This window comes from Bufo bufo, chromosome 2 (assembly GCF_905171765.1).
Source record: "Bufo bufo chromosome 2, aBufBuf1.1, whole genome shotgun sequence".
Lineage (NCBI taxonomy): Eukaryota > Metazoa > Chordata > Amphibia > Anura > Bufonidae > Bufo > Bufo bufo.
Window position 1 is genome coordinate 591,434,664 of NC_053390.1, and position 18,426 is coordinate 591,453,089.

Below are 18,426 nucleotides of genomic sequence, written 5' to 3' on the forward strand. Positions count from 1 at the left end.
TCTCTGCTTGCTCCATTTGTACTTCGTTGCTCTCCTGGTATTTTACTCGGTCCATTCACGTTCTGTTGTCTGTCTGGTCTGACCTCCCTGCACTTATTGCAAGTTAGGGACTGCCGTCCAGTTGTCCCCTGTCATTAGGACTTGCGAGGCAAGTAGGCAGGGCCAGGGGTGAGGGTAGAGCGCAGTGGTCACGTCCCTCCCCCCTGTGTGTGTGTGTACGCGACCGTAACAGAAAGTCTTTCCTAGCACTTTCACTAGCGCCTGCTGACATCTCTCCCTGCAGAGGCGTAGCTATAGGGGGTGCAGAGGTAGCAGTCGCTACCGGGCCCAGGAGCCTGAGGGGGCCCAAAGACCCTTGTGCCATATAAGAAGTTACACCTCTGGCTGGAAGGAAAGGGTTAGGTCAAGATTTTGGCATGGGGGGTGCCAATTCAATTTTACTCACATGCAGCATGAAGGCTATGTGCTTCCCTGCTGGTCCCCTGGTCACAAAGCCCTGAGGGAATGGGGGCCCAAGCTGAACTCTTGCACCAGGGCCCATGAGCCTTTAGCTACGCCCCTGTCTCCCTGCACTAAGTACACTGGAAAATGGCTGAATCCAAGATGGCTGAGGCTATTTATAGGGCTGTGACATCACAGGGGCTGGCTGGCTGTCTGCTGATTGGCTGCATGCATGGCATTGTGAGTGATCCCTCGTTCCCAGAGTTCTTTGCTCCACGTCCTAACATGTGCAGCAGCCATTTTAGGAAAAAATGTGATTAGTTACGAAGAAGCGTGAGGAAATTTGGATTCAATGCAAATCAAATTTTTCCTGAAATTCGGATCGAACTCCACTTCGTCAACTTCGATTCGCTCATCTTTAATAATAATAATAAAAAATAATAATAATATATATATATATATATATATATATACAGGTGAAACTCGAAAAATTAGAATATCGCGCAAAGTTCATTTATTTCAGTAATGCAACTTAAAAGGTGAAACTAACATATGAGATAGACTCATTACATGCAAAGCGAGATATTTCAAGCCTTTATTTGTTATAATTTGGATGATTATGGCTTACAGTTTATGAAACCCCAAAGTCACAATTTTGAGGTACCCTTTGCTCAGGTGTTATGGATTAATTAGCTGACTAGAATGTGACACTTTGAGCCTAGAATATTGAACCTTTTCACAAAATTCTAATTTTAAGCTGCATTAATGCAATTCCTTTTAATTTGCATTACTGAAATAAATGGACTTTTGCACGATATTCTAATTTTTCGAGTTTCAGCTGTACATATGTATATCATTGTTAGTGACTAATATAGAAATATAATGTTTTCCTATTGCATTTCTTTGTGTAAGGTGCCGTGCTATTACATCTACTGAGATTGCTGTATTCCACTATTTCAGTAGCTGACTGAATAAAATTCACATTGAAACATGTCAGTATTCCCCATCTATCTCGCCCAAGAACAGGAGGCTTCATTTTATTGTTATGTGAGCTGTATTAAGAGAATTTGGAATACATTTTGTATAAGATACTATTTGCAGATACAACACAGCAGAGCGTAATTGGAGAAAAATCTAGGCTTATAGGTATTTGCATTTAGACAGTACACAGCATACTTGATTTAATGTGCACACTCACCTGCCAGACAGGATCCCTCTGCTCAGGGAAGAGCTGGAAGTATTTGTGAGCCAGTTGAACTGGAGGAAGAGTTTGCAACTTTAAATGAGTCCAGGTTTGCACAAATTTGGCAAGATTAATAAAAGTATATAAACCAAGTCTGTCATTGCCGTAGTTGGACAAATGGGTCATGAAGATACTAATCTGCAATACAAAATTAGGAAGACAAAATCTTGCAGTTAATTGTAATGCCACCAGGGGACAGTCATGCTGTGCATTTTTCATTTTGAAAAACTCACTTCGATTCTATTTTTACATATCTTTTATTGCTCTACATATCTTCAGAACAGCTTAAATTACCTATAAGTGTAATGACTGTAAAACGTATTAGGCCATTACAAACGTTTTAATGTTTATTACAGTGCCAGTTAACATCTTCTTTTTAGCTTTTTACCATAAGCACAACCTAGTATGAACACCTTTTTGCTTACCCTGTACACTACTTGCACCAAAGAAAAGTGTATATCAAAAGAGCACGAAAAAAAAATAAAGAAATGTCATCTTAAAATAATTAGAATTGTAGGTGAAGAAACTGTTAGTTAAATGTTCAGCTAAATATACATTTATATACATTGCTATAAAAGAAAAATCTGTGTTAAAGTGAAACTCCACTCACTCGGCTATGTAATGATGTACCACCAATGCACACATTTTTTGCCCTGCACACTTTTGCCCCAGTTCTCAGGAGACATGTCTCATAGTTCCCCTTTTCCAGCTATGCCCCTGATAGTCCAAGCAAGCTGAAAGTCACATATAAGTAATTAGCAAATTCAGTAAAACTGTATATTAAATAGGTTCTCTGGGGATGATTTAAAATGCCTGCCAGCAACCTAGAACGTCCTAGAACATAAGCAGGAATGGTTCCCACCATTTGCAGAGCTGCCTGGGGAAGGGAGGGGGTCACTACACAATACTCTCTGGCACTTGATTATATTACATACAGCAATGTTGGCATATCATAGGCAGCATCACATCATTACCATCTATTGTACAGTAGATTAATGTAGTAAGGCCTCACCTCTCACCACCCCCAGGCAGCTGTGCAAGTGGAAGCAACCATATTGTAAGAAAGGTTGGCGGTGGCCCTTTTAAACCATTTCTGGAGAACTTCCTTTAAGGCTCAGTTCAGACCTGAGCGTTTTACAGCGCGTTCCTACGCGCTGTAAAACGCTCAACAAGGAGAAACCAATGCTTCCCTATGGGAATGGTTCTCACCTGGGCGTTTTACAGCGCGTACGATCGCGCTGTAAAACGCCCGACGCTCAAACAAGTACAGGAGCGTTTTTTTGGGCGCTTGTCGCGCGTTCCCGTACATAGACTTTCGGGAACGCGCGACACTGTGTGTACGCTTGTCTCTGTATGCGCGATTGTAAACGCCCGTACAATCGCGCATACAGAGCGCTCCTTTCAGAACGCTCAGGTCTGAACTGAGCCTAAGGAATTTTTTATATATGCAATTCTCAAATGTTTTCTTTGGTGAACCTATTTTAATACAGTATAGCCAACCAGTACGCTGACACCCATGGCGATAAGCGTCTGGTGTCTTACCCATATCCCTGTGCGGGCCACAGAGGTTTTGTATTGTAGTATTATCATTATTATTTGCTTAATGTGCTTTACATGTTTGATACTCACACTTTACTTATTCTCTCTTGCTGCATAGTGGTGGTGCTATTATTTTCAGGGGGGTGGCGTATGGATGGGTGCCTTACATGACAGCCCTTCTGTGTGTTTAGCAATTCTATGACAGAATGCATAACGGAATGCCTTTAGAGGCATTCCCAGGGGTCGAGTCGAGGGGGAACGCGTGGGAACAGCGTTCCTGCACTTTTTTCATTGCAGGAACGCCGTTCCCTTTCAGCATGGTCTGTGGGCAGGCAGTGTGCAGCGGCGGCGGGGCAGGCACTGAGATGAGCGATTCCATTGTGGAAGCGAAGCGCTCATCTCCATGGTGATCTGTTTCTGTTTATATCGCTGTCCTCAGGACAGCGATACAAACAGAAGGCTGCGGAGGAGCAGGGCAGGGATGTGTGTCCCTTTCCTGTTCCTCTGATAGGCTGCCGGCACTACTAGGCCGGCAGCCTATCAGAGGCCAGCGCAGGCGGCGCGATGACGTCATCGCGCCGGCGGCCTGAGCCGTACAGGCTGGAAGAGGCCTGCATCGCATCGCTCCAAAGAGGTAAGTATAAGTGTGCATTTATTTATTTTTTTAACTATATTATACTGGCACATGATTGGGGAATTTGGGGGGGCCCTGGTATTATACTGGGCTGGCACATGATTGGGGAATTTGGGGGGGGCCTGGAATTACTGCCACATGATTGGGGGGTCTGGTATTACTGGCACATGATTGGGGGGGGGGGTCTGGTATAGTGGCACATGATTGGGGGGTCTGGTCTAGTATTACAATACTGCCACATGATTGGGTGGGTCTGGTATTACTGGCACATGATTGGGGGGGGGTCTGGACCGTCTGGTATTACTGGCACATGATTAGGGGGGTCTGGTATTACTGGCACATGATTGGGGGGGTCTGGTATTACTGGCACATGATTGGGTCTGGTATTATACTGGCACATGATTGGGGAATTTGGGGGGGGGTCTGGTATTACTGGCACATTATTTGGGGGTCTGGTATTACTGGCACGTGATTGGGGGGTCTGGTATTACACTGCGTGCAGAATTATTAGGCAAATGAGTATTTTGACCACATCATCCTCTTTATGCATGTTGTCTTACTCCAAGCTGTATAGGCTCGAAAGCCTACTACCAATTAAGCATATTAGGTGATGTGCATCTCTGTAATGAGAAGGGGTGTGGTCTAATGACATCAACACCCTATATTAGGTGTGCATAATTAGTAGGCAACTTCCTTTCCTTTGGCAAAATGGGTCAAAAGAAGGACTTGACAGGCTCAAAAAAGTCAAAAATAGTGAGATATCTTGCAGAGGGATGCAGCACTCTTAAAATTGCAAAGCTTCTGAAGCGTGATCATCGAACAATCAAGCGTTTCATTCAAAATAGTCAACAGGGTCGCAAGAAGCGTGTGGAAACACCAAGGCGCAAAATAACTGCCCATGAACTGAGAAAAGTCAAGCGTGCAGCTGCCAAGATGCCACTTGCCACCAGTTTGGCCATATTTCAGAGCTGCAACATCACTGGAGTGCCCAAAAGCACAAGGTGTGCAATACTCAGAGACATGGCCAAGGTAAGAAAGGCTGAAAGACGACCACCACTAAACAAGACACACAAGCTGAAACGTCAAGACTGGGCCAAGAAATATCTCAAGACTGATTTTTCTAAGGTTTTATGGACTGATGAAATGAGAGTGAGTCTTGATGGGCCAGATGGATGGGCCCGTGGCTGGATTGGTAAAGGGCAGAGATCTCCAGTCCGACTCAGACGCCAGCAAGGTGGAGGTGGAGTACTGGTTTGGGCTGGTATCAAAGATGAGCTTGTGGGGCCTTTTCGGGTTGAGGATGGAGTCAAGCTCAACTCCCAGTCCTACTGCCAGTTTCTGGAAGACACCTTCTTCAAGCAGTGGTACAGGAAGAAGTCTGCATCCTTCAAGAAAAACATGATTTTCATGCAGGACAATGCTCCATCACACGCGTCCAAGTACTCCACAGCGTGGCTGGCAAGAAAGGGTATAAAAGAAGAAAATCTAATGACATGGCCTCCTTGTTCACCTGATCTGAACCCCATTGAGAACCTGTGGTCCATCATCAAATGTGAGATTTACAAGGAGGGAAAACAGTACACCTCTCTGAACAGTGTCTGGGAGGCTGTGGTTGCTGCTGCACGCAATGTTGATGGTGAACAGATCAAAACACTGACAGAATCCATGGATGGCAGGCTTTTGAGTGTCCTTGCAAAGAAAGGTGGCTATATTGGTCACTGATTTGTTTTTGTTTTGTTATTGAATGTCAGAAATGTATATTTGTGAATGTTGAGATGTTGTATTGGTTTCACTGGTAAAAATAAATAATTGAAATGGGTATATATTTGTTTTTTGTTAAGTTGCCTAATAATTATGCACAGTAATAGTCACCTGCACACACAGATATCCCCCTAAAATAGCTAAAACTAAAAACAAACTAAAAACTACTTCCAAAAATATTCAGCTTTGATATTAATGAGTTTTTTGGGTTCATTGAGAACATGGTTGTTGTTCAATAATAAAATTAATCCTCAAAAATACAACTTGCCTAATAATTCTGCACTCCCTGTATACTGGCACATGATTGGGGAATTTGGGGGGTGTCTGGTATTACTGCCACATGATTGGGGGGGGCTGTTATTACTGGCTGATGAGAGGCACTGGGGGGCTGATGAGAGGCACTGGGGCTCTTATCTAAGGTCTGATTGGGGGTCATTCATATTGGGGTCTGAGCTGAGGTGTCATCTGAGGTCTTATTAACATTGGGGATCTTATTGGGGCTGTTAGCTGAGGTCTGATTAACATTGGGGGTCTGATTGGTGGTCTGACCTGAGGTGTAATGAAAAATATTTTTTTCTTATTGTGCCCACTTCCAGCCCGGAGCCCAGCTGCCCAGAGCACTGATCCGGAGCAGCTTGGAGAAAAAAGGCCTCACAGTCCCACACTCCTTCTGCTCGGCCAAGCCTGTCAGCACCCCTGAGGCCAAGCCTGTCAGCACCCCTGAGGCTAAGCCAGCCAGCACCCCTGAGTCTTCAGAACTGTAAGTAAATTATATATAAGGGGAGTTTTTGTTTTGTTTTGATCACAATGTGTACATTTGGCTCAGTCCGCAGCGACACAAATGACAGCATGCTAGATTTTCTGTACTTTTTTATTTTTTTCTGCTACACGTAGCTTTCAAAAGGCCATTCACATGTATTGTATTTTAAAGGGGTTTTCCCATCTCAGACAATGGGGGCATATCGCTAGGATATGCCCCCATTGTCTGATTGGTGCTGGTCCCTATATATATTTGCTTATTTCAAGTTAATTTTGCAGTTGTTTGTGTAAACTGGCACTTTACAATAAATGTTGCACTGAATTTTCTGCGAAATATATATATTTTTTTGGGGGGGGGGGGGGGGGGGGGTTTGCAGTGGATCTTGGGTGAGTTCCCAGACTTTTTTTTCCCAGGACTTGACCCCTGGGCATTCCGTTATTATTCCGTCATAATAGAAGTCTATGGCTGCATAACGGATCTGTCCTGTTTCCTTTATGCAGTGGAGCCCTCTCCTGCATAACGGAAACGGGACAGATCCATTATGCAGCCATAGACTTCTATTATGACGGAATGAATAACGTAATTTCTCTAAAGGCATTCCGTTATGCATTCCATCATGGTCCGTGGTAACAGAATCCATAACGCAATTCTGCTTTTACCACCAAACGAAGGGTGAACAAATTTCATAACATGAAATTCGTTCATCTCTAATTGCCATACTACTTTCTCCCTTTTTTGCTTTATATTATATTTAGTATGGTTGTTTAGCACCCTGATTGTTTATTTATTTTTGGTTGTGTACCCACAATATTGTTTTATACTTTACTGTGATATTTACCTACCTCTTGTATATATTGGACAGGCATGGGTACATGTTAGCTTTTTAAGAGGTTTTATATGTACTTTGTGTAATAATAAATATGTATTTGTTATCCTATGAAAGTGCCATTCTTCACATTATTTTATTTGAATCATTATTGTACATTTAACACCTTTTTTTGGAATACAAATACACCTTGTGAAATAAATAAGTGTCACTCGGTAGCTCAGTATTGTGCAACTATTCAGCTTTGAATTGACAGTCAAGCAGTTGTACATTGTGTGTGCACTGAGCCTGGTTTTCTGCAAGGAGTTCAGCTTCTTTCCCAAGTGAAACATGTAAGAGACTGCCCGTACTTATAAAGACTCAATAACTTTGGAGAGGTCAGCAGTGCAGTACTTTAAAAGCATAGGACAGAAGAAATAATATTCTTGCTTTTTTCGGCTTGATAGACTTATAAGAGCTCTCTGCCGAAAAGAAAATAAGATTTAGGAGCAGATCTTTATCACCTGAACTGTAACCCTGTGCAGCAGATATTGATCTGTCATTGTTTGCAACCATAGAGGGACTGTCAAGAAATATTTATTAGCTGTTTATTTCCTAGGTAAATAAGCTGTACAATAAAAGCAAAGAGGCGGCCTCTAACCACCATAGGGAGAATTGTACAAATTCACTCTCATCCTGAGCTACATAAGACTGCAAACAATATGATCCTGTGGTGATGGGTTCAAACCTCTTTCCTAAAGCATGATACTCGTATTATTAAGCTCATTGTAACCCACATCATTGTAAAACTGACCAGTTACAGCATATGATGGAGTAATAAAAAATAAAAATAAAAGACTAAATGGGTAAATGCAGTAAGACCACATCATTAGATCTTACAACAAACCACTAAGCTGCAGTGCAATTCTGCAATTTTGCTCATATCATTCCTACTCAATCTTAGTCATAAATAAAAATCATTCATGGCCATCATTGATTGATTGATTGACATCCTTCCTAGTGCAGCTTGTTATATAAATCCTGGAATGGGATTTTCGAAAATATACATGGAAAGAAGAAGCAAAGATCATGAAGGAGAAAACACCAATAAGTAACATTTTCACTTCCATGAAATGTTTACATGTCACATTAAAACATTGGGGGACATTTACTAAGCATGTTACACCAGAATTATGGCATAAAATGCGCCAAACAGAATGGTGTTTTGATTTCCGCCAAATAGAACAACTGTTTTCTTCAGAATTTTCACCCAAAAATGTGCATCACGTCAGAAATGAGTTATAAATGTCAAAGTGGGCGGGGCTATCAAATTACCGCATATTATGCCTCATTTATCACATTTATGGCAGAAAGATCGGTAAGTATTAAAACAGGATGCAATTATTTTTATCTAATATCAATGAACTAAACAACAAGGTTCTGTCAGTAAACTGACATTCAACAAAAAAATACCAAAAATGCAGAGTCTGAGACAAAAGTCGCAATTTACAACTGGAATTGTCACAGATATGCTTCAAAAGTCGCAGGTGTGGTCTGGCAGGAAAATTTTGGTTTAAAAAAGTCACAAAAATGGCACTAAAATGTTGCAAATTGAAAGAAATATGCGGATAATTACATTTACATTTTTAAAAAGTCGCATTTTAAAAGTGGAGCGCACCTTTTCATATATGAGGTGAAACAAATCACCGTTATGTAATGCAAGTATTTTTTGGGCACAAATTACTCCATTATTGATAAATGTCCACCATTATTAGAATTGCATGCCTGGAGCTAAAAGCAGGTGTTTAAATCACTAAAGGCCTTTAACCCCTTAAGGACTCAGCCCTATTTCACCTTAAGGACTTGGCCATTTTTTGCAAATCTGACCAGTGTCACTTTAAGTGCTGATAACTTTAAAACATTTTGACATATCCAGGCCATTCTGAGATTGTTTTTTCGTCACATATTGTACTTCATGACACTGGTAAAATGAAGTTAAAAAAATTCATTTTTATTTATAAAAAAATACCAAATTTACCAAAAATTTGTAAAAAAATTGCAAATTTCCAAGTTTCAATTTCTCTACTTTTTTAATACATATTAATACCTCCAAAATAGTTATTACTTTACATTCCCCATATGTCTACTTCATGTTTACTTTTTGGGGATGTTACAAGGCTTAGAAGCTTAGAAGCAAATCTTGAAATCTTTCCGAAATTTTCAAAAACCCAATTTTTAGGGACCAGTTCAGGAAGTTCTGAAGTCACTTTGCGAGGCTTACATAATAGAAACCACCCAAAAATGACCCCATTATAGAAACTACACCCCTCAAGGTATTCAAAACTGATTTTACAAACGTCGTTAACCCTTTAGGTGTTCCACAAGAATTAATGGAAAATAGAGATACAATTTCAAAATTTCACTTTTTTGGCAGATTTTCCATTTTAATAATTTAATTTTTTTCTAGTTACAAAGCAAGTGTTAACAGCCAAACCAAACTCAATATTTATGGCCCTGATTCTGTAGTTTACAGAAACACCCCATATGTGGTCCTAAACTGCTGTACGGGCACACAGCAGGGCGCAGAAGGAAAGGAATGCCATACGGTTTTTGGAAGGCAGATTTTGCTGGACTGGTTTTTTTGACACCATGTCCCATTTGAAGCCCCCCTGATGCACCCCTAGAGTAGAAACTCCATAAAAGTGACCCCATCTAAGAAACTACACCCCTCAAATTATTCAAAACTGATTTTACAAACGTCGTTAACGCTTTAGGTGTTCCACAAGAGTTATTGGCAAATGGAGATGAAATTTCAGAATTTTAATTTTTGGGCATATTTTCCATTTTAATCCATTTTTCCCAGTAACAAAGCAAGGGGTAACAGCCAAACAAAACTCAATATTTATGGCCCTGATTCTGTAGTTTACAGAAACACCCCATATGTGGCCGTAAACCGCTGTACGGGCACACGGCAGGGCGCAGAAGGAAAGGAATGCCATACAGTTTTTGGAAGGCAGATTTTGCTGGACTGTTTTTTTTGACACCATGTCCCATTAGAAGCCGCCCTGATTCACCCCTAGAGTAGAAACTCCAAAAAAGTGACCCCATTTTAGAAACTACGGGATAGGGTGGCAGTTTTGTTGGTACTAGTTTAGGGTACATATGATTTTTGGTTGCTCTATATTACACTTTTTGTGAGGCAAGGTAACAAGAAATAGCTGTTTTGGCACCGTTTTTATTTTTTGTTACTTACAACATTCATCTGACAGGTTAGATCATGTGATATTTTTATAGACCAGGTTGTCACTGATGCGGCGATACCTAATATGTATACTTTTTTTTTTATTTATGTAAGTTTTACACAATGATTTGTGTGTTTCCATAGTCTGAGAGCCATAATTTTTTCAGTTTTTGGGCGATTACCTTGGGTAGTGCATGATTTTTGAGGGATGAGATGATGATTTTATTGGCACTATTTTGGGGTGCGTATGACTTTTTGATCGCTTGCTATTACACTTTTTGTGATGTAAGGTGACAAAAAATGGCTTTTTTTTACACCATTTTAATTTTTTTACGGAATTCACCTGAAGGGTTAGGTCATGTGATATTATTATAGAGCAAGTTATTACGGATGCTGCGATACCTAATATTTATACTTTTTTTTATTTATGTAAGTTTTTACACAATGATTTCATTTTTGAAGCAAAAAAAATCATGTTTCAGTGTTTCCATAGTCTGAGAGCCATAATTTTTTCAGTTTTTGGGCGATTACTTTGGGTAGGGTATGATTTTTGCGGGATGAGATGATGGTTTTATTGGCACTATTTTGGGGTGCATATGACTTTTTGATCGCTTGCTATTACACTTTTTGTGATGTAAGATGACAAAAAATGGTTTATTTAGCATTTTTTTTTTTTTTTTTACGGTGTTCATCTGAGGGGTTAGGTCATGTGATATTTTTATAGAGCCGGTCGATACGGACGCGGCGATACCTAATTTGTATACTTTTTTTTAATGTAAGTTTTAATCATGTTTTAGTGTCTCCATATTCTGAGAGCCATAGTTTTGGAATGCATTGGCTGTATGAGTAATACTGTGTGTATTACTCATACAGCTTCCGGCCTGTGAGGTCCAGGGGGCTGGATCTCACAGGCTCGTCACCGGAAGGCAGCACGATGCCTTCCTTGCCATCGGGTCCCCCCTACAGGCGCATGGGGACCCGATGGCACTGCCGCCCGCCGGATATGGTAAAAGCCGCAAACCGCAGGTTGTGACAGGATGCCCGCTGAATGATTTCAGCGAACATCCTGTTGTGATTAACCCCCGCCGCACCGCAATCGCGATTTAAAGTCAGGACGTACCGGTACGCCCTGAGTCCTTAAGGACTCGGGAAAGAGGGTGTACCGGTACGCCCTAAGTCCTTAAGGGGTTAAAGCCCTTTTTTGAGTGTATTAGTGGAAAAAGGAAAAATATATTTGCCACTCAGCGGTGCAGCTAGCTGTTTTAAAGCCCTTTTTTGTGTGTATTAGTGGAAAAAGGAAAAATATATTTGCCGCTCAGAGGTGCAGTTATCTGTTTTAAAGCCCTTTTTTGTATGTATTAGTGGAAAAAGGAAAAATATCTTTGCCACTCAGCGGTACAGTGATTTATTCTAAAGCCCAGTTTGAACTGTATTAGTGGCGAAATAAAATATATTCGCTGTTCAGTGTTGCACTTATCTGTTGAAAAGCCTTTTGTGTAAAAGTAGAAAAAAAATTGGGCCTAATTGCCGTTCTGTGGTGCAGTGAGATATTTTACAGCCCTGTTTGCCGCGTATTAGTGGCAAAATAAAAATATATTCGCCATTCATCGTTGCACTTATCTGTTGAAAAGCCTGTTGTGTTTTGCAAAAATTGAAATAAATTAGGGCCGAATTGCTCTTGTGCAGTGCAGTGATATACTCTAAAGCCCAGTTTGCCATGTATTACTGGTGAAATAAAAATATATTCGCCGTTCAGCATTGACCTTATCTGTTGAAAAGCCTTTTGTATAAAAGTAGAAAAAAATTAGGGCCTAATTGCGATTCTGCGGAACAGTGATGTATTCTAAAGTCCAGTTTGCTGTGTTACGGTGGTGTCACATTGTTCTGCACCTCGTTTGCCTGGGCGAACAGAGTCACACAGGGGAGGATATGCTCCGAGTACTTCAGTTACAATCAGTCAGTGCGTAGTGTTGGGGGTAAAATCACCTACCCGGCGGTGTGGCAGTTTTTTTTAAGCCGCCGGAGGAGGTGAAAATCTGTGGGCAGAGGGTGAAGCGTGGCCCGGGTGCCAATGTTGGCACCACAGCCCTGCGTCAACATATGCAGCATCACCATAAAATGGCCTGGGAGAACCGTGTCTCCGATGTGGTGGTCCAGTCTGCCACAACAACTGCTGCATCACCCACTGGCACGCACCAGATTTCAGGCAGTCAAAGCTCCACCACCTCAGCCGAAGGGAGCTGTAAGTCCTTCCCATCATCTGCCGGTCCTAATGCTCCTGCTCCTCCTCCTCCTACATTCATCACGCATTCCATCAGTAATTAATCACCAAAGCAATTGCCAAGAGACAACAGTATGCGTGCACTCATCCAACGGCGCAGAAGCTGAACGTGCTCCTGGCCAAGTTGCTGCAGTCCCTCCCTTTACAAGTGATAGACTCTGCACCTTTCAGAGAACTGATGGCTTGTGCCGAGCCAAGGTGGAGAGTCCCAAGCCGTAATTTCTTTGCCAAAAAGGCAGTACCAGCCCTGCACAAATATGTAAAACAAAAGGTGGGACGGTCTTTAAACCTGTCGGTGTCTGCCAAAGTGCACGGCAGAGCGACGTGTGGAGCTGTAACTACGGTCAGGGACAATACATGTCCTTTATGGCCCACTGAGTGAATGTGGTTCCTGCACAGCCACACCAGCAACTTGGCCAGGTTACGCCGCTTCTGCCTCCACGTTGCTACGCTGTTGGTCCAGCGACAATGTTCGCCTCTGTCTTCTCATCCTCCACCGTGTCCTCAGCCGCCACTGCAGGGACCATGCACAGTGCCCCTCTGCGGTGTCATGCTGTTCTGAACCTCGTTTGCCTGGGCGAACTGAGTCATACAGGGGAGGAACTGTCCTGTTCCTTGCTGTCCTTCAGCAAGAAATCTAATCCTGGCTTTCTCCGTGACAACTCAAAATCGGAATCATAGTGACCGACAACAGGAAGAACATTATGTCTTCGCTGCATCAAGGAGGGCTGAGCCATGCGCCCTGCATGGCACACGTGTTCAATCTGGTTGTCAAGAGCTTCCTGAAGTCTTCCACCCATCTGGAGGACATCCTAAAAATGGCCAGGAAACGTTGTATGCACTTCAGCCACTCGTACACCGCAAAGCACACACTCCTCGAGCTACAGAGTCAGAATGTCATCCCTCAACACAGGCTGATATGTGACGTTTCCACCCATTAGAATTCCACCCTCCATATGTTGGACCGACTGTACGAACAGAAAAAGGTCATAAATGATTTCCTGATGATTCAAGTGGACAGGAGTACTCCCCTGTGTAACTTTGATGTCAGCCAGTGGCATCTCATGAATGACACCCGCCTTTTGCTCAGGCCCTTTGAGGAGGCCACGTTATTTGTCAGTCACCCAGTCGTCAGCACTACGGGATGAACAATGTCATTCCACTGCTTCATATCCTGGAACAGATGCTTGTAAATCTGGCTGTTCAGGGAACTGGAGACGTGGCACCTAGATGTCACGGCCACATGAGCCCTGTGGGGGATGAACTGGAGGAGTAGGAGGACATTGGAGCACAAGAAATGTGAAGCAAAATGGGTGGTTTTTCTACACAGGAGACCGGAGAGGAGAAGCAGGAGCAGCCGGAGGAGCAAGAGGGAGATGAGAAAGACGAGGCAGATGACCCAGGCACACTGTGGCAGTATGCAGTGGAGATGGAGGCAGGGAGTCCCTCCGAGTCACTTGCACAAATGGTCCTCTGCATGCTCACTTGCTTGGGTAGTGACAGTCGAATTGTCACAATTCGGCAGAGGGATGACTTCTGGCTCTCCACCTTATTGGACCCTCGCTACTGGTCCAAAATGGGAGCCTTTTTTACACCCGCAGAGAGGGAGGACAAACTGAACTACTATAGAGACATCCTATGTAGTCAGTTGACCGCTGCCTATCTGTGCCATCTTCCATCCTCTCGCAGGTCTAACCGGGGGGCCCTCTGCTCTCACGTTCCACTGCTATGGCTGCTAGGGAGGAGAGGGGTAGCAGGAGAAGTACCACCTTCATCATCATGAGCCTGAGTCTAGATTCACTTATGAAACTACTCACCAGCAGCAGCATCTAGACCTGGAGCATAACCTGAACCAGCCGCTGTTGGCATACTTGGAGTGCATCCTGCCAGCCATCATTGAAGATTCGTTGAACTACTGGGCAGACAAACTGGATTTGTGGCAGAAAATGGCCGAGTTTGCCCTGGAAAAGCTGTCCTGCCCGGCCAGTAGTGTGGCATCAGAGTGGGTGTTTAGTGCGGCGGGGCCATAGTTACCCCAAGGAGAACTCACCTGTCCATCCAAAATGTGGAGAGACAGATCTTTGTCAAGATAAATCAGGTGTGGATCAGCCAGGATTTCCACCCACCAATTACTGATGCATCAGACTGGATCATCCATGGTCCCACACCAACACTTTGACAAAAGAGACTGGTTTCTTCTGGCTACCTGCCTCAGCTACTATTCTGATGCTGCCACCCGCCTGATGCCACACATCAGATGCCAAGTGCTCCTTCTTTCACCAACCATCTTCAAAGGGTACTTTTATTGCCACCCACCTCCACACTATGTCATTTTTCCACTTTGTGGTCTCCTGATGCTACTCCTACCTCCACTCTATGTCACCTTGCCACTCTGTGGCCTCCTGATGCTGCCGCCACCTCCACACTCTGTAATTACATAGTTACATATAGTTATGTAGTTAATACAGTTGAAAAAAGAGTCCATCAAGTTTAACCAAGGGATAGGTGGGAACGTGAATGCCAGAATTGAGACTCAGATTTCTACACGTTTTCATAAGCATTAATGTTGTTTACTTTTAAGAATTCATCTAAACCCTTTTTAAAACTGTCCACTGTTCCTGCTGTGACCACTTCCTGAGGAAGTCTATTCCACAGATTCACAGTTATTACAGTAAAGAAACTTTGATGCTTCCGGAGACTGAACTTTTTCATCTCCAATCGGAGGCAACGCCCCCTTGTCTTTTGAGCGCATTTTACATGGAACAGTTTTTCACCGTATTTTTTGTATGGCCCATTTATATATTTGTATAGGTTAGTCATGTCCCCCCTTAGACGTCTCTTCTCAAGACAAAATAAATTCAATTCTTTTAATCTTCACAACTAAGACCCTCCATGCCCCTTTCCAGTTTACTCGCTCTCCTCTGTAGTTTTTTCCAGCTGTAGTGCTTCCTTTCTATGGACTGGTGCCCAGAACTGAACTGCATATTCCAGATAAGGCCGCCTTAACGCTTTGTACAGTGGTAGTATTACATCCCTGCCCCTTGAGTCCATACCTTGTTTAATGCATGAAAATATCCTGGTGGCCTTAGAAGCAGCTGATTGACATTGTATGCTGTAATTTTATCTACCATCCACAAGGACACCCAAATCTTTCTCTATAAGTGACTCTTCCAGTGTTACATCACCTAGGACATATGAAGCACAGAGATTATTACTACCAAGATGCATAACTTTACATTTGTTCATATTGAACCTCATTTGCCAAGTTGATGCCCAATCACTCAGAGTGTTTAAGTCAGCTTGTATTATATGGACATCTTCCATAGATTCTACATAGCTTAGTATCATCTGCAAAAATAGAAATGGTGCTATTAATCTCGTCCACTATACCATTAATAAATAAATTAAAGAATAAAGGGCCCAGCACTAAACACCACTTAGGGTACACCACTTATAACCCGGGAACATTCTGAATAGGAATCATTGACTACAATTCTCTGGACATGGTCCTTCAGCCAGTTTTCAATCCAATTACCAACTATACTTTCCAAGCCTATAAACCTAACTTTACCTATTAAACGTCTATGAGGGACAGTATTAAAAGCCTTTGCAAAATCCAGAAACACTACATCCAAAGTCGCCCCTCTGTCCAGGCTACTAGACTCCTCCTCAAAAAAAGTTAGTCTGACTACTTCTGTCCTTGGTAAACCCATGTTGGTTATCACTTATAATATTATTTACAGTCACATACTCCTGTATATAGTCCCTTTAGAGTCCTTCAGCAAGAAATCTAATCCTGGCTTTCTCCGTGACAACTCAAAATCGGAATCATAGTGACCGACAACAGGAAGAACATTATGTCTTCGCTGCATCAAGGAGGGCTGAGCCATGCGCCCTGCATGGCACACGTGTTCAATCTGGTTGTCAAGAGCTTCCTGAAGTCTTCCACCCATCTGGAGGACATCCTAAAAATGGCCAGGAAACGTTGCATGCACTTCAGCCACTCGTACACCGCAAAGCACACACTCCTCGAGCTACAGAGTCAGAATGTCATCCCTCAACACAGGCTGATATGTGACGTTTCCACCCATTAGAATTCCACCCTCCATATGTTGGACCGACTGTACGAACAGAAAAAGGTCATAAATGATTTCCTGATGATTCAAGTGGACAGGAGTACTCCCCTGTGTAACTTTGATGTCAGCCAGTGGCATCTCATGAATGACACCCGCCTTTTGCTCAGGCCCTTTGAGGAGGCCACGTTATTTGTCAGTCACCCAGTCGTCAGCACTACGGGATGAACAATGTCATTCCACTGCTTCATATCCTGGAACAGATGCTTGTAAATCTGGCTGTTCAGGGAACTGGAGACGTGGCACCTAGATGTCACGGCCACATGAGCCCTGTGGGGGATGAACTGGAGGAGTAGGAGGACATTGGAGCACAAGAAATGTGAAGCAAAATGGGTGGTTTTTCTACACAGGAGACCGGAGAGGAGAAGCAGGAGCAGCCGGAGGAGCAAGAGGGAGATGAGAAAGACGAGGCAGATGACCCAGGCACACTGTGGCAGTATGCAGTGGAGATGGAGGCAGGGAGTCCCTCCGAGTCACTTGCACAAATGGTCCTCTGCATGCTCACTTGCTTGGGTAGTGACAGTCGAATTGTCACAATTCGGCAGAGGGATGACTTCTGGCTCTCCACCTTATTGGACCCTCGCTACTGGTCCAAAATGGGAGCCTTTTTTACACCCGCGGAGAGGGAGGACAAACTGAACTACTATATAGACATCCTATGTAGTCAGTTGACCGCTGCCTATCTGTGCCATCTTCCATCCTCTCGCAGGTCTAACCGGGGGGCCCTCTGCTCTCACGTTCCACTGCTATGGCTGCTAGGGAGGAGAGGGGTAGCAGGAGAAGTACCACCTTCATCATCATGAGCCTGAGTCTAGATTCACTTATGAAACTACTCACCAGCAGCAGCATCTAGACCTGGAGCATAACCTAAACCAGCCGCTGTTGGCATACTTGGAGTGCATCCTGCCAGCCATCATTGAAGATTCGTTGAACTACTGGGCAGACAAACTGGATTTGTGGCAGAAAATGGCCGAGTTTGCCCTGGAAAAGCTGTCCTGCCCGGCCAGTGGTGTGGCATCAGAGTGGGTGTTTAGTGCGGCGGGGCCATAGTTACCCCAAGGAGAACTCACCTGTCCATCCAAAATGTGGAGAGACAGATCTTTGTCAAGATAAATCAGGTGTGGATCAGCCAGGATTTCCACCCACCAATTACTGATGCATCAGACTGGATCATCCATGGTCCCACACCAACACTTTGACAAAAGAGACTGGTTTCTTCTGGCTACCTGCCTCAGCTACTATTCTGATGCTGCCACCCGCCTGATGCCACACATCAGATGCCAAGTGCTCCTTCTTTCACCAACCATCTTCAAAGGGTACTTTTATTGCCACCCACCTCCACACTATGTCATTTTTCCACTTTGTGGTCTCCTGATGCTGCTCCTACCTCCACTCTATGTCACCTTGCCACTCTGTGGCCTCCTGATGCTGCCACCACCTCCACACTCTGTAATTACATAGTTACATATAGTTATGTAGTTAATACAGTTGAAAAAAGAGTCCATCAAGTTTAACCAAGGGATAGGTGGGAACGTGAATGCCAGAATTGAGACTCAGATTTCTACACGTTTTCATAAGCATTAATGTT

The 18,426-nt window shown here is 43.3% G+C and overlaps 1 protein-coding gene across 1 annotated transcript in view; it reads right to left on the minus strand.

The window, feature by feature from the left end:
• The window catches only part of LOC120989893 (bifunctional heparan sulfate N-deacetylase/N-sulfotransferase 3-like), a 607,584-nt gene that overhangs the window by 147,848 nt on the left and 441,310 nt on the right, over window positions 1-18,426 (minus strand). The window contains exon 6 of the mRNA XM_040418281.1: window positions 1,640-1,822. Coding sequence (XP_040274215.1) covers window positions 1,640-1,822 — 183 coding nt within the window. The remainder of the gene's footprint in view (window positions 1-1,639; window positions 1,823-18,426) is intronic.